This window comes from Leucoraja erinacea, unplaced genomic scaffold (genome assembly GCF_028641065.1).
Source record: "Leucoraja erinacea ecotype New England unplaced genomic scaffold, Leri_hhj_1 Leri_258S, whole genome shotgun sequence".
In the NCBI taxonomy this organism is placed as follows: Eukaryota; Metazoa; Chordata; class Chondrichthyes; order Rajiformes; family Rajidae; genus Leucoraja; species Leucoraja erinaceus.
The window spans coordinates 142,895-160,000 of NW_026576159.1; the positions used below are offsets into that span (position 1 = coordinate 142,895).

The window sequence follows — 17,106 nt, forward strand, 5'->3', positions numbered from 1 at the left end:
GAGACCCGCGAGTCAGGGAGAGGGAGACACTGAGATGAGGAAGGGCAAGGCGTGAAAACAAGACATCAAAGGAGATGTGAATAGATCAAAGGAACGTGGAATAGATCATTAGCTAGGGGAAGGAGTCAACTAGGCACACAGTGATAAGAGCAGATTTACAGTCAAATGAGAGACATGGAAACATAAAAACATAGACAATAGGTGCAGCAGTAGGCCATTTGGCCCTTCGAGCCAGCACCGCCATTCAATGTGATCATGGCTGATCATCCCCAATCAGTACCCCGTTCCTGCCTTCTCCCCATATCCCCTGACTCTGCTATCTTTAAGAGCCCTATCTAGCTCTCTCTTGAAAGTATCCAGAGAACCGGCCTCCACTTGAGGCAGAGAATTCCACAGACTCACAACTCTCTGTGAGAAAAAATGTTTCCTCATTTCCGTTCTAAATGGCTTACCCCTTATTCTTAAACTGTGGCCCCTGGTTCTGGACTCAAATATATCCACATTAAACTGCATCTGCCATGCATCTGCCCACTCACCCAAACTATCCAAGTCACCCTGCATTCTCATAGCATCCTCCTCACAAATCACACTGCCACCCAGCTTTGTGTCATCTGCAAATTTGCTAATGTTACTTTGAATCCCTTCATCCAAATCATTGATGTATATTGGGCGGAAAGGGCCTGTTTCCAACCGGAATGACTCCATGACCATGAGGTTTATACCCACCTTAATATCCCAGTTGATGGTGTTGTGCCCAGTCAGTCTCCCATCATACGAATGATTCGAAGATAGGTCCAAGCAAATGTGATTTCTGCAGGCCTAAAGGCAAAGCAACAGTCATTAATTGTAGATACACACAGAAAGCTGGAGTAACTCAGCAGGACGGGCAGCATCTCTGGAGAGAAGGAATGGGTGGCGTTTAGGTCGAGACCCTTCTTCAGAAATAGGGAAATATCCATTTAGCTTCTGTAGTCAGAGGGTGGAACTCGTTGCCACAGAAGGCTGTGGAGGCCAAGTCAGTGGATATTTTTAAGGCAGAGATAGAAAGATTCTTGATTAGAACGGGTGTCAAGGGTTATGGGGTGAAGGCAGGAGAATGGGAGGCAGAGATCAGCCATGATTGAATGCTGGAGTGGACTTGATGGGCCGAATGGCCTAATTCTACTCCTATAACGTGTGAACTTGTGAACTTATCTACTTACAATCGATAATGTTTTATTATTTATTATTAATGTTTAATTTTTTGTGTGTCATTCCTAGCTGTCACTGTATGTCATGTTGTCACTTGCGGGTGGAGCACCAAGGCAAATTCCTTGTATGTGAATACTTGGCCAATAAACTTATTCAATCATTCATTCATTCATACATTCATTCATTCATTCATACATTCATTCATACATTCAATCAATCAATCATTCATTCATACATTCAATCATTCATTCATTCATTCATACATTCAATCATTCATTCATTATGAACATATTTAGTTTTCAACCATCTCCTGTTTCACTATTCCTTTGGAACGACTATTTCTTTTCAGTTTAGTTTAGTTTATTGTCACGTGTACCGAGGTATAGCGAAAAGCTTTTGTTGTATGCTATCCAGTCAGTGGAAAGACAATACAATGATTACATTCACGGGCCATTCGCAGTGTACAGATACATGATAAGAGAACATGCAGCAACTGCTGATGCTGGTTTAAACCAAAGATGGAGTGACTCAGCGGGTCAGGCAGCATCAACATCGAGAGCCTCGATCGCCTCGACGCAGAGGGAGAACAAGCAAGGAAGAGATAAGACTTTGTGCCTTCCATCACAGTGCGGAGGTGCCTGGAGATTCACTGTGATGGATGTTTGTGTTAATGTTTAAGAAGGAACTGCAGATGCTGGAAAATCGAAGGTACACAAAAATGCTGGAGAAACTCAGCGGGTGCGGCAGCATCTATGGAGCGAAGGAAATAGGCAACGTTTCGGGTCGAAACCCTTCTTCAGAAGTTTGTGTTAAATTGTGTTAATTGTGCGTTTTCTTGCTTTATTTTCTGTCATGACTGCAATTCCGTTCAAACTATTGTTTGAATGACAATAAAGGAAATGCAATTCAATCTCTGGGGAAAAGGAATGGGTGATGTTTCAGGTCAGAGTCTGAAGGAGGGTTTCGACCGCAAGCCCCATCAATTCCTTTTTCCAGAGATGTTATCTGACCCGCTGAGTTACTCCAGCTTTTTTGTGTCTATCTTTCACGATAAGGGAAAGGTATGTAGTTATGTTTCAGTCATGGTTTGAGAGCAAACTCAATGATCAGCTCACCTTGGGGGAGTAGTATAGGAGTAATTTGCTGCTCAGATCGGAGAGTTCACTGTCCGGCTTAAAGGGCAACAGGTTGTTTGGACCTGAGAACGAAACACAAACACAAGGTGAGTTAGTTTTGTTTTTAGTCTTGAAGTTTCAGTTTAGTTTATTGCCGCAGGTTCAGTGAAAAGTTTTTGCTGTGTGCAAGAAAGACCGTACACGATTACAATCCAGCCATTAAAGGGCCTGTTCCACTTGCCGTTTTTTTCAGTGACTGGCGGCATCATTGACTGACATATCATGTTTTTTTTTTGTTTTTTTTTATTACAACAAAATTTATTCAATTATTAAAAATAATATTTCCACTACAATAAAACAAGCCAGAACCCACCACCATAATACAATACAAACATATATCCATAATAAACTACTATACAACTATGATACAATCCTTATTGAGGATACATCCAACACCCCGCGGAGCCCAGCGGTCCCGGAACTCCCTCAGGGTGCCCACAGACCTTTCTAATCCCACCCGGGCACGGACGTAACCCCGGAAAAGGGGCAGGCAGCTGGCTTGCCGTATCATGTTATCGAAAAAGTCGTGCAGTGATGCAGCGTGATGAGCTATCGACGTGCGATGTCTCCTCAAGTGTTACAACATTTTTTTGTTGCCGCTGGATTTTGAAATGTTCAAAATCTTTCGGCGACACTGGTACATCAGTCAATGACGCAGTGGGACAGGCCCTTTACAGGGGAAGATAGTTTATTACTGAATGTGGACATTGTTCTGTAGGATAAGTGTAGAAGTAGTTTAGATATTACTTTGGCATTTGGCTTGGATTACTAGGCTGAGCACTTATCCTTGCGTTATAGCGGTTAATTAGTTAGTTAGTTCGTTTGTTTGTTTGTTAGTCAGTGAGTGAGTTAGTTAGCGAGTGACTGAGTCAGTTAGCTAGCTAACTAGTTAGTCGGTCGGTCGGTTGGTCGGTCGGTCAGTCAGTCAAGGGCCTGTCCCACTTGGGGGGCATTTGCGCGTCATTTACGTGACATCATTTACGCGCCAAGACACACAACGCGCGCGTCGTAACGTGCGCGCAAGGCGTGCATTAAGCACCTACGGTGCGTGGTGACATAACCAGTGACGCACGGTCACTCGCGGAGACCCAGGATTCTGGGATTCACAAATCACTGCGCGCCACATGCATGAGGCGCAAATAACGCCCAAGTGGGACAGGACCTTTACTCAGTTATTTAGTTCAGTTTAGTTTATTGTCACGTGTACCGAGGTACAGTGAAAAGCTTTTTGTTGCGTGCTATCCAGTCAGTGGAAAGACAATGCATGATTACAATCGAGCCATTTACAGTGTACAGATACATGATAAGGGAATAACGTTTAGTGCAAGGTAAAGGCAACAAGGTCCGATCAAGGCTAGTCCAAGGGTCATCAAACAGGTAGGTTGAACATTTCTCCTCCTCTGTGGGTGTGAGGGGATAATTCAGCAAACTGGACTCCAGCTGAGAACCAGCGCTCACCGATGTATCGTTCAGCTGAAAGTGTTCGGAGACGATTTACGAGGATGTGGCCAGGACTCGAGGGACTGAGCTATGGGGAGAGGGTGAGCAGGCTGGAGACCCAGTCCCACCTGGTGATTTTTGCCGGCGTCATTGGCTGATGTATCAGGGTCGCCGAAAGATTTTGAACAGTTCAAAACCCAGCGGCGACACAAACAATGTTGCGACATTGGAGGAACCACCGCGCATAAATACGTCACCACGCCGCATCGCGCCACGACTTTTTCAGTTTACCTGATTCGTCAGTCAATGATGCCGGCAGTCGCTGAAAAAAATCGCCAAGCAGGATGAGCCCTGAGGTCTCTATTCCTTGTAGCACGGGAGGATGAGGGGTGATGCTACAGATGTGTATAAGATCATGGGGGGAATAGATCGGGTAGATGCGCAGAGTCCTTTGCTCAGGGTAAGGGGAGCCGAGAACTAGGGGACATAGGTTTAAAGTGGGGGGGGGGGGGGGGGGGGGGGGGGGGGGGGGGGATACTTAATTGTAATCTGAGGGGTAACTTTTTTTACACAAAGGGTGGTGGGTGTACGGAACAAGCTCATAGAGGTGTAAAAAATCATGAGGGGAGTAGATACGACGTGGATATGGAGAGGATGTTTCCACTAGTGGGAGAGTCCAGAACGAGAGGTCACAGCCTCAGTATTAAAGGACGTTCTCTTAGGAAGGAGACGAGGAGAAATTTATATAGTCAGAGGGTGGTGAATCTTTGGGATTCATTGCCACAGAAGGTTGTGGAGGCCAAGTCAATGGATATTTTTAAAGGATTGATTCTTGATCAGCACGGGTGTCAGGGGTTACGGGGAGAAGGCAGGAGAATGGGTTAGGAGGGAGAGATAATCAGCCATGATTGAATGTCGGAGTAGTCCTGATGGGCCGAATGGCCTATATCTACTCCTATTCCTTATGACCTTAAGTCCAAAAGCACGGGAATCAAGAACCAGAGGATATAGTGTAATAGAAACATAGACAATAGACAATAGGTGCAGGAGGAGGCCATTTGGCCCTTCGAGCCAGCACCACCATTCATTGTGATCATGGCTGATCGTCCCCTATCAATAACCCGTGCCTGCCTTCTCCCCATATCCCTCTATTCCACTAGCCCCTGGAGCTCTATCTAACTCTCTCTTAAATCCATCCAGTGACTTGGCCTCCACTGCCCTCTGCGGCAGGGAATTCCACAAATTCACAACTCTCTGGGTGAAAAGGTTTTTCCTCACCTCAGTCTTAAATGGCCTCCCCTTAATGTAAGAAGGGGAAAGATTTAATACGAACCTAAAGGGCAACGTCACCACGCAGAGGGTGTATGGAACGAGCTGCCAGAGGAGGTAGTTGAGGCAGGGACTCTAACACCATTGAAAAGACATTTGAACAGGTACATGGAATGCAAATGTTTAGAGGGATACGGGCCAAACGCAGGCAGATGGAACTAGCTTAGATGGGGCATCTTGGTCAGCATGGATGAGTTGGGCAGAAGGGCCTGTGTATGTGCTGTATGATTGTATGCTGGTGAACCATGGAGAGGCACGGTGGCACAGCGGTAGAGTTGCCGCCTCGTGGCGTCAGAGAGCCGGGTTCGATCCCGACTATGGGCGCTGTCTGTGCAGAGTTTGCTTGTTCTCCCCGTGACCTGCGTGGGTTTTCTCCGGGTGCTCCGGTTTCCTCCGCACGTCTTTGGAGTGTGGGAGGAAACAGGAGCACCCGGAGAAAACCCACGCTGGTCACGGGGAGAACGTGCAAACTCCGCACGGACAAACACCCAGAGTCAGGATTGAACCTGGATCTCTGGCGCTTTGAGGCAGTGACTCTACCGCTGCGCCACCGTGCCGCCCTAACTATGTTCACCATGACAACGGCGGAGGAATCCCCGACGGTCCAGCCAATAGAACTGTCGAGCAACTGAACGGAGACGAGGAAACACATTTTCTCACAGAGAGTGGTGAGTCTGTGGAATTCTCTGCCTCAGAGGCCGGTTCTCTGGATGCTTTCAAGACAGAGCTAGATAGGGCTCTTAAAAATAGCGGAGTCAGGGGATATGGGGAGAAGGCAGGAACGGTGTACTGATTGGGGATGATCAGCCATGATCACAATGAATGGCGGTGCTGGCTCGAAGGGCCGAATGGCCTACTCCTGCACCTATTGTCTATTATCTATTGTCTATTGAACCATCCCATCACCAACTAGAGAGAGGTCCTGACCTCTCATCTACCTCATTGGGAGCCTCGGACTGTTTTTAATCAGAATTTACTGGACTTTGTCTTGCACTAAATGCTATTCCCTTTATCCTGTATCTGTACACTGTGAACTGCTTAATGATTGTAATCATGTATCATCTTTCCGCTGACTGGATAGCACACAACAAAAGCTTTTCACTGTACCTCTGTACACGTGACAATAATAAACGGCAGACGGCACCCGAGTCAGGTGCCCAGACCTAGAGTCATAGACTGATACAGTGTGGCCCTACTCGCCCAGACCGGCCAACAATGTCCCAGCTACACTTGTCCCACCTGCCCGCCCTAGGTCCATATCCCTCCAAACCTGTCCTATCCATGTACCTGTCTGGTCAGAGTGAGGCTAAACGCAAATTGGAGGAACAGCATCTCATACTTCTCTTGGGCAGCTTACTGCCCAGTGGTATGAATGTTGATGTCTCTCACCAGGTAGCCCTGGCATTCCCTCTCTCTCTATCCACCCCCACCAACCCAAGTTGCACCAGCTTCTCATTTTCAGCTTACAATAGACTATTTGTCTCCTTTATCATTATTACTTTTTTAAACATAGAAACATAGACAATAGGTGCAGGAGTAGAGGCCATTCGGCCCTTCGAGCCTGCACCGCCATTCAATATGATCATGGCTGATCATCCAACTCAGTATCCCGTACCTGCCTTCTCTCCATACCCCCTGATCCCTTTAGCCACAAGGGCCACATCTAACTCCCTCTTAAATATAGCCAATGAACTGGCCTCGACTACCATCTGCGGCAGAGAGTTCCAGAGATTCACCACTCTCTGTGTGAGAAAAGTTCTTCTCATCTTGGTTTTAAAGGATTTCCCCCTTATCCTTAAGCTGTGACCCCTTGTCCTGGACTTCCCCAACATCGGGAACAATCTTCCTGCATCTAGCCTGTCCAACCCCTTAAGAATTTTGTAAGTTTCTATAAGATCTCCTAAATTCTAGAGAGTATAAACCAAATCTATCCAGTCTTTCTTCATAAGACAGTCCTGACATCCCAGGAATCAGTCTGGTGAACCTTCTCTGCACTCCCTCTATGGCAATAATGTCCTTCCTCAGATTTGGGGACCAAAACTGTACGCAATACTCCAAATGTGGTCTCACCAAGACCCTGTACAACTGCAGTAGAACCTCCCTGCTCCTATACTCAAATCCTTTTGCTATGAAAGCTAACATACCATTCGCTTTCTTCATTGCCTGCTGCACCTGCATGTCTACCTTCAATGACTGGTGTACCATGACACCCAGGTCTCGCTGCATCTCCCCTTTTCCTAGTCGGCCTAGTCGGTTTTTGCATATCTTTCATTCATTGTTCTTTATCTCTCCACGTCACCATCTATATCTCTAGTTTCCCTTATCCCTAACCAGTCTGAAGAAGGGTCTCGACCCGAAACGTCATCCATTCCTTCTCTCCAGAGGTTGGACTTTGTCCCTGGAACTGGTGCGCTACAATGCTGAGAACTATATTCTGCACTCTGCATCTTCCCTTGCTTCAGACGTGACCCGAAACGTCACCTATCCATGTTCTCCATAGATGCTGCCTGACCCGCTGAGTTACTCCAGCACTCTGTGAAACGTCACCTATCCATGTTCTCCACAGATGCTGCCTGACCCGCTGAGTTATGGTGCAGCAGCATCTATGGAGAGAAGGAAATAGGCAACGTTTCGGGCCAAAACCCTTCTGGAAATAGGCAACGTTTCGGGCCGAAACCCGGAAGGGTTTCGACCCGAAACGTTACCTATTTCCTTAGCTCCATAGATGCTGCTGCACCCACTGAGTTACTCCAGCACTCTGTGAAACGTCACCTATCCATGTTCTCCACAGATGCTGCCTGACCCGCTGAGTTACTCCAGCACCCTGTGAAACGTCACCTATCCATGTTCTCCACAGATGCTGCCTGACCCGCTGAGTTGCTCCAGCTCTTTGTATCTATCTTCGGTGTAAAGCATCTGAAGATTCTAAGTCTGAAGGGTCTCGACCCGAAACATCACCCATTCCTTCTCTCCAGAGATGCTGCCTGTCCCACTGAGTTACTCCAGCATTTTGTGTCTAACTGTGAAACGATGGGATAGATGGGATAGTCCCAGCCTCAACTACCTCCTCTGGCAGCTTGTTCCATACACCTACCTCCCTTTGTGTGGAAAAGTTACCCCTCGGATTCTTATTAAATCTCTTCCCCTTCACCTTAAACCAATGTCCTCTGGTCCTCGATTCACCTACTCTGGTCAAGAGAGTTTGTGCATCTAATCTGAACCTAATTGATAGTTGGGCACCGAGATATATTTGGGTCACCCCTGCATACTACACATCCTCCCTCATGCCTTGGGACTCCACAATACAACAGCAGATTCAGCTCTTTACCCCAGCAGTGAAGATCACACTGACGTTGGGAAGCCTACTACCTCCAGTAAAGAGTGCCTTGATGTGTGTTTAGTTTAGTTTAGAGATACAGCGCGGAAACAGGCCCTTCAGCCCACTGGGTCCGCGCCGACCAGCGATCCCCGCACACTAACACTATGCTACGCTCGCTAGGGACAATTTTTACATTTACCAAGCCAATTGACCAGCCAACCTGTATGTCTTTGGAGTGTGGGAGGAAACCGAAGATCTCGGAGAAAACCCGCTCCCCTCCCCCGGTGGCGGTGCTGGCTCGAAGGGCCGAATGGCCTACTCCTGCACCAATTGTCTATTGTCTATTGTGGGGGAAGAACACCTCCATTGAAGAGTACCTTGAGTTGGGGGAAGTCCACGACCTCCATTGAAGATCGCACTGACGCGTGAAACGTCCACTCACCTCCAATGAAGAGCGCCTTGACGTGGATGGGTTGTAGGGCATCGTGGAAGACAAAGACGGAGCCCAGCTGTCCCTGCAGGGAGGTGGGCGAGCCCCAGTCCGTGTCCTGGGACCCTGCGGAGATGGTGTTGACGATGGCGGGCATGAGGACGGGGTCCCGGTAGTGGGAGGCGGGGAAGGAGAGCGAACGGCCGAAGGACGGGTGCTGGGCGAAGGGTACCTCCGCCGTCGGGCTGGGCGATGTCACCACGGTGGTGGTCGTCCTGTGCCCGGCCGAGCCAATGCAGCAATAGATGAACGACTGTGGGGAGGGGGAACGGACAATGTTAAACAAGTCCAACGTTAAACCAGCAGACCATTGACACCAACAGAGACAACAGCCTGGCTGATCAACACCCGGCTTGAGATCTAACTATTCCTTGGGCTCATGTTTCATTCGCAAGAAGAAGAAGAAGAAGACACAGTGCCATAGAAAGCATTTTACCGGGATGCATCACAGCTTGGTTTGGGAACAGCTCCATCCAAGACAATAGGCAATAGACAACAGGTGCAGGAGTAGGTCATTCAACCCTTCGAGCCAGCACCGCCATTCAATGTGATCATGGCTGATCATCCCCAATCAGTACCCCGTTCCTGACTTCTCCCCATATCCCTTGACTCCGCTATCTTTAAGAGCTCTATCTAACTCTCTCTTGAAAGCATCCAGAGAACCGGCCTCCACCGCCCTCTGAGGCAGAGAATTCCACAGACTCACAACTCTCTGTGAGAAAAAGGTTTTCCTCACATAGAAACATAGATACATAGAAATTAGGTGCAGGAGTAGGCCATTCGACCCTTCGAGCCTGCACCGCCATTCAATATGATCATGGCTGATCATCCAACTCAGTATCCCGTACCTGCCTTCTCTCCATACCCCCTGATCCCCTTAGCCACAAGGGCCACATCTAACTCCCTCTTAAATATAGCCAATGAACTGGCCTCAACTACCCTCTGTGACAGAGAGTTCCAGAGATTCACCACTCTCTGTGTGAAAAAAGTTCTTCTCATCTCGGTTTTAAAGGATTTCCCCCTTATCTTTAAGCTGTGACCCCTTGTTCTGGACTTCCCCAACATCGGGAACAATCTTCCTGCATCTAGCCTGTCCAACCCCTTAAGAATTTTGTAAGTTTCTAGAAGATCCCCTCTCACCTCCGTTCTATAAGGCTCACCCCTTATTCTTACACTGTGGCCCCTGGTTCTGGACTCCCCCAACATCGGGAACATGTTTCCTGCCTCTAGCGTGTCCAAGCCCTTAACAATTTTATATGTTTCAATAAGATTTCGTGTCACTGGCTTTCGACACTGGCTGAGACATTGCTCCTGTTTTAGTGCTTTTAACGTCCTTTAATTTTTACTGTTTTTTAGTCCTTTGTTTTACAGTTTTTAATGGTTTGTAATAACTTCTTGTCCATGAGTTCTCATGTACAGCACTTTGTGGCAACTGCAGTTGTTTAAAGTGCTTTATAAATAAAGTTATTATTATTATTATATTATTATTATTATTAAGATCCCCTCTCATCCTAAACTCCAGAGTATACAAGCCCAACCACTCCATCCTCTCAGCAGATGACAGATCTCAACCCGAAACATCACCTATTCCTTATCTCCGGAGATGCTGCCTGACCCGCTGAGTTACTCTGGCTTCTTTGTGTCTATCTACAATTTTAATCTGGTTAGTTTTTGCTCGGAAGGAAAGCGTAGCCAAGTTGTATCTGGTGGGTGAAACGTACCTCGTTGAGGGACGGGAACCGTAACTGGGCGGTCTTCCTCAGGTAACCGTCGGCGTAGATGTTGACCACGTTCTGTCCAAATGGTCGTCGGCCGGCGATGTGGACAATGTCCACACAGTGCTGTTGACCAGACACCAACCGGGAACGTTAACACAGATACAGTGCGGAAACAGGCCCCTTCCCCCCACCGAGTCCCCGCCGTGCCAGCGATCACCCATTCACACCATCTCCACCTTCCCCCACTTCCTACACAACCAGGGACAACTTATAGAAGCCAGTTGACCTGCAAACCTGCACGTCTTTAAGGTTGTAAACGGAATCCACAGCAAGGGATAGGTTGCGTAGGCTGGGTCTCTATTCCTTGGAGCGCAGGAGGATGAGGGGGCGATCTTATAGAGGTGTACAAAATCATGAGAGGAATAGATCGGGTAGACGCACAGAGTCTCTTGCCCAGAGTAGGGGAATCGAGGATCAGAGGACATAGGTTCAAGTTGAAGGGGGAAAGATTTAATAGGTAGACAAAAGTGCTGGAGAAACTCAGCGGGTGCAGCAGCATCTATGGTGCGAAGGAAATAGGCAACGTTTCGGGCCAAAACCACTCTTCAGATTTAATAGGAACCTGAGGTAGACAAAAATGCTGGAGAAACTCAATGGTTGAGGCAGCATCTATGGAGCGAAGGAATAGGTGACGTTTCAGTCTGCAGGAGGGTCTCGACCCGAAACCTCACCCATTCCTTCGCTCCATAGATGCTGCCTCACCCGCTGAGTTCCTCCAGCATTTTTGTCTACCTTCGATGTTTCCAGCAACTGCAGTTCTTTCTTAAACATAGGAATCTGAGGGGTAACCTTTCCACACAAAGGGTGGTGGGTGTATGGAACGAGCTGCCAGGGGAGGTAGTTGAGGCCGGGACTATCCCAGCATTTAAGAAACAGTTAGACAGGTGCATGGATAGGACAGGTTTGGAGGGATATGGACCAAGTGCGGGCAGGTGGGACTAGTGTAGCTGGGACATTGTTGCCAGTGTGGGCAAGCTGGGCCGAAGGGCCTGTTTCCATGCTGTATCACTCTATGACAATGACAATGACTCTACAATCTTAAAGTTCAGATAAGATGAAGATTTGACATACAGTTTGGACAGGTACAGGATAGGAGAGGTTTAGTAGGCTATGGATAACCTCACATTTACCCACATTATTCTGCGGATAAATGTGAGGTTATCCATTTTGGTGGCAAAAACAGGAAAGCAGACTATTATCTAAATGGTGGCCGATTAGGAAAAGGGGAGATGCAGCGAGACCTGGGTGTCATGGTACACCAGTCATTGAAAGTAGGCATGCAGGTGCAGCAGGCAGTGAAGAAAGCGAATGGTATGTTAGCTTTCATAGCAAAATAATTTAAGTATAGGAGCAGGGAGGTTCTACTGCTGTTGTACAGGGTCTTGGTGAGACCACACCTGGAGTATTGCGTACAGTTTTGGTCTCCTAATCTAAGGAAGGACATTATTGCCAATAGATGAGATGAGATGAGGAGGAATTTCTTTTGACATTAGACAATAGACAATAGGTGCAGGAGTAGACCATTCGGCCCTTTGAGCCAACAGCGCCATTCAATGTAATCATGACTGATCATCCACAATCAGTACCCTGATCCTGCCTTCCCCCTATATCCCCTGACTCCGCTATCTTTAAGAGCCCTATCTAGCTCTCTCTTGAAAGTATCCAGAGAACCGGCCTCCGCCGCCCACTGAGACAGAGAATTCCACACTCACAACTACCTGGGTGAATAGGTGTTTCCTCGTCTCCATTCGAAATGGCTTACCCCTTATTCTTAAACTGTGGCTCCTGGTTCTGGACTCCCCCAACATCGAGAACATGTTTCCTGCCTTGCGTGTCCAAACCCTTAACAATCTTAAATGTGTCAATAAGATACCCTCTCATCCTTCTAAACTCCAGTGTATACAAGCCCAGCCGCTCCATTCTCTCAGCATATGACAGTCCCGCCATCCCGGGAATTAACCTCAGCCAGAGGGTGGTGAATCTGTGGAAGTCATGGCAACTGTAGGCTGTGGAGCCCAAGTCAATGGATATTTTTAAAGCGGAGATTGGAAGATTGTTGATTAGTACGGGTGTCAAGGGTTATGGGGAGAAGGCAGGAGAATGGGGTTAGGAGGGAGAGATAGATCAGCCATGATTGAATGGCGGAGTAGACTTGATGGGCCGAATGGCCTCTTTCAGTACCTAGCCTTATATGTTTCTATGATCCGCGCTCATCCTTCTGAATTCAAGCCCAGTTGACCCATTCTTTCATCAGATGTCAGTCCTGCCATCCGGGGAATGAACATACCCAGGTTGAATCGCTGAAGGTGAAGTCGGGGACAGCCACGGTCATGTATTCTCTCTTGGTGCAAACGGCGACCACCAACATCCCGTCGGCAGTGAAGAACGCCTCGAAGCCTGTGCCACTGGCTGTGAAGAAACTGCAGGAGAGGGGAGGAGAGAACAAGGCAACCATCTTGTTACACAGAGACACCAGGAACGACAGCGGCAGCCACGGGGCGAATACGGTGGCGGAGCGGTAGAGTCGCAGCCTCACAGCCAATGCAGCGCCGGAGACCCGTGTTCGATCCCCACTACGGGCGCTGTCTGTACGGAGTTTGTATGTTCTCCCCGTGACCTGCGTGGGTTTTCTCTGAGATCATCAGCTTCACAGGAAAAGGGGAGATGCAACGAGACCTGGGTGTCATGGTACACCAGTCATTGAAAGTAGGCATGCAGGTGCAGCAGGCAGTGAAGAAAGCGAATAGTATGTTGGCATTCATAGCAAAAGGATTTGAGTATAGGAGCAGGGAGGTTCTACTGCAGTCTTGGTGAGACCACATCTGGAGTTTTGGTCTCCAAATCTGAGGAAGGACATTATTGCCATAGAGGGAGTACAGAGAAGGTTCACTAGACTGATTCCTGGGATGACAGGACTTTCTTGAAGAAAGTCAGAATAGACTCGGATTGTACTCGCTAGAATTTAGGAGATTGAGGGGGGATCTTATAGAAACTTACAAAATTCCTAAGGGATTGGACAGGCTAGATGCAGGAAGATTGTTCCCGATGTTGGGGAAGTCCAGAACAAGGGGTCACAGTTTAAGGGTGGAGGGGAAATCCTTTAGAACCGAGATGAGAAGAACTTTTTTCACGCAGAGAGTGGTGAATCTCTGGAACTCTCTGCCACAGAAGGTAGTTGAGGCCAGTTCATTGGCTATATTTAAGAGGGAGTTAGATGTGGCCCTTCTGGCTAAAGGGATCAGGGGGTATGGAGAGAAGGCAGGTACGGGATACTGAGTTGGATGATCAGCCATGGTCATATTGAATGGCGGTGCAGGCTCGAGGGGCCGAATGGCCTACTCCTGCACCGATTGTCTATGTCTATGTTTCCTCCCACACTCCTAAGATATGCAGGTCTATAGGTTAATTGGCGTGGTGTAAATGTACAAATTGTCCCTAGGGGGGTGCAGGATAATGTTAATGTGCGGGGTCGCTGGTCGGCACGGACCCGGTGGGCCAAAAGGGGCTGTTTCCGCACTGTATCTCTAAACTAAACTCTGTAGAGACAGCACGGGTAGCCAGGATCTAACCCAGGTCTCTGGCGCTGTGGGGCAGCAACTCTACCGCTAGGCCACCGTGCTGCTCCTTGAGTCTTGCTGAGTGATTTAATCAGGTTGTACGCAAAGCAAAGCGTTTCACTGTGGCTAGGTACAGTGCAAGTGACAATAAAGTATCATATCATTCCCGGTGGCTCAGCACTTCAACTCCCCCTCCCATTCCCAATCCGACCTTTCTGTCCTCGGCCTCCTCCATGGCCAGAGTGAGTCTAACCGCAAACTTTGGAGGAGCAGCACCTCATATTTCGCTTGGGTAGTTTACACCCCAGCGGTATGAACATTGACTTCTCCAATTTCAGGTAGTCCCTGCTTTCTCCCTCCTTCCCCTCCCCTTCCCAGCTCTCCCACAGCCCACTGTCTCCACCTCTTCCTTTCTTCTTCCCGCCCCCACCCCCACATCAGTCTGAAGAAGGGTCTCGACCCGAAACATCACCTATTCCTTCGCTCCATAAATGCTGCCTCACCCGCTGAGTTTCTCTAGCATTTTTATCTACCTTAGTTTTTTCCAGCATCTGCAGTTCTTTCTTAAACATCGAACCATTGGCCCTTGTAGATTTGTTTAGAGATAGAACGTGGAAACAGGCCCTTCGGCCCACCGTGTCCGCACTGACCAGCATCTCCACACACTGACACTATCCTACACACACACACACACACAAGGGATAATTTACAATCTTCACCAAAGATAATGGGCCTACAAACCTGCATGTCTGGAGTGTGGGAGGAAACTGGAGCACCCGGAGAAAACCCACACAGGTCACGGGGAGAACGTACAAACTCCGTAAAGGCAGCACCCATAGTCAGGATCGAATTCAGGTCTCTGGCGCTGCGAGGCAGCAGCTCTACCTGCTGCGCCATCGTGTCGCCCCTTGTCTACTGCCAAGGTGAGGTCTGTTGTATGGTTTTTAATCGAGTGATACAGCGTGGAAACTGACCCTTCAGCCCAACTTGCCCACACCGACCAACATGTCCCATCAACACTAATCCCTCTGAAACGATATCATATTTAAATTTAGAAAAAATGAGGAGTGACATTGTTGAACCCTTGGTTAAATTTGTTCTTTTTGATTCAGCCTTTATCTTCATGGCTTCATCTAATAAGTCTGGGGGCATATTATAATAGTCTTTTGTATATTTTTTCAGATAATCACGGATTTGAAGATATTTAAAATATTGATTATTTTTCAAGTTATATTTCAGTTGTAATTGTTGAAATGGTAATAATTTTCCTAATTCATACAAGTCTCCGAGCATTTTGATTCCCATTCTTTCCCATTGTGTAAATGATTTATCTATAATTGAGGGTTTAAACGAAGGGTTATTGGCTATTGGCATTAGCAGAGATAGATTTCTTAATTTTAAGTTTTGTTTTATTTGTTTCCAAGTTCTGATTGTACTATGTATCATTGGATTTTTATTATAATATTTGTTATTCAAATTCGTTGGTGAGAGGAGAGTCGCGCCTGTATTACCAGGAGCGCAGTCCTCTCTCTTCATTACAATCCAATCCACCTGCTGGGCAGAGTTGTCCAGCAGGTGAATCATATTTTTAATATTTACCGCCCAATTATAGTACATGAAGTTAGGGAGTGCTAGACCACCCATCTCTTTTGGTTTACTAAGGTGTGCTCTTTGTATTCTGTGGGATTTATAATCCCATATAAAGTTTGTGATGTCTGAGTCTAATTTTTAAAAAAAATTTTTTGGAAGATATATTGGAATTGATTGAAATAAATATAGGATTTGTGGTAAAAAAATCAGCAAATCTAATATCATACTTATATAATATTATATTGAATATAGAAATACCTACAACAGATAATATTAGAAGAGATTGGGAACAAGAATTAGCTATAAAAATTTCAAAAGAGAGCTGGGATAAACACTTAAGATATGTGCATAAATGCTCGATCAACGTACGACATACTCTAATCCAATATAAAACATTACACAGACTATATTATTCAAAAACTAAAATAAATAAACTCTTCCCCAATGTCTCACCCATTTGTGATAAATGTCAGGTACAAGAAGCTAACATAGCGCACTCTTTTGTTTTCTGTACAAAAATTCAAAAATTCTGGAACGAAATATTTGAAATCTTTACAAAATTATTTAAAACAAAACTTCTACCCAGAGTAGAATGGATCATTTTTGGAATATCGGAAGCTAACCCTGAATTAAATATGTTTCAAAAGAACTTACTTAATTATGGGCTAATAATCGGAAAAAAGCTTATACTTAAATTTTGAAAAATGCTCCAATACCAACAACAAAAATGTGGATTTCAAACATGTTCGAAACATTACACTTGGAAGAGATGAGACTCCTCCTAGCAGGTAAAGCAGATCACTTCCAAAAGACGTGGTCTGCATTTATGGAACTATTACAAGCTAAGGTGCAATAATAAGTTAAAATATAAAGGCTACAAGGACCGGGTAATGGGGGGTATAAAATAAAATACATTTTTAATAAAAACATGGTTGGTAGATCCTTTTTTGCGGAGTTTTGTGTTACAATAGAGCGACTGATTTTCCTTTTTTCCTTTTTTTTCCTTTCTTTCTAGGGTCTTAATTATTTTCTTTGCTTCCTTCTCTAATTCCTTCCCTAAGGGGTTCTTTTCTCCCAACACTTTCCTGCACCTTCACGATTCTTGCTTACTTTCCTTACTTCTTTTATTTCTTTCTCTTTTACAGCTCAAAAAATGAAGTGATACAACATAATGTAATAAAATATACGCAATGTATTAATGTGATTTACTGTACTGCTAATAAAAATAAAATTAAAA

General features: G+C 46.4%; 1 protein-coding gene across 1 annotated transcript in view; it reads right to left on the bottom strand.

The window, feature by feature from the left end:
* LOC129693317 (neurobeachin-like protein 2) overlaps positions 1 to 17,106 on the bottom strand; it is a gene marked incomplete at its 5' end in the record, with an annotated part of 143,723 nt that overhangs the window by 114,990 nt on the left and 11,627 nt on the right. Inside the window, 5 exons of the mRNA XM_055630164.1 lie at positions 727 to 819; positions 2,307 to 2,389; positions 8,897 to 9,197; positions 10,666 to 10,785; positions 13,010 to 13,142. Coding sequence (XP_055486139.1) covers positions 727 to 819; positions 2,307 to 2,389; positions 8,897 to 9,197; positions 10,666 to 10,785; positions 13,010 to 13,142 — 730 coding nt within the window. The remainder of the gene's footprint in view (positions 1 to 726; positions 820 to 2,306; positions 2,390 to 8,896; positions 9,198 to 10,665; positions 10,786 to 13,009; positions 13,143 to 17,106) is intronic.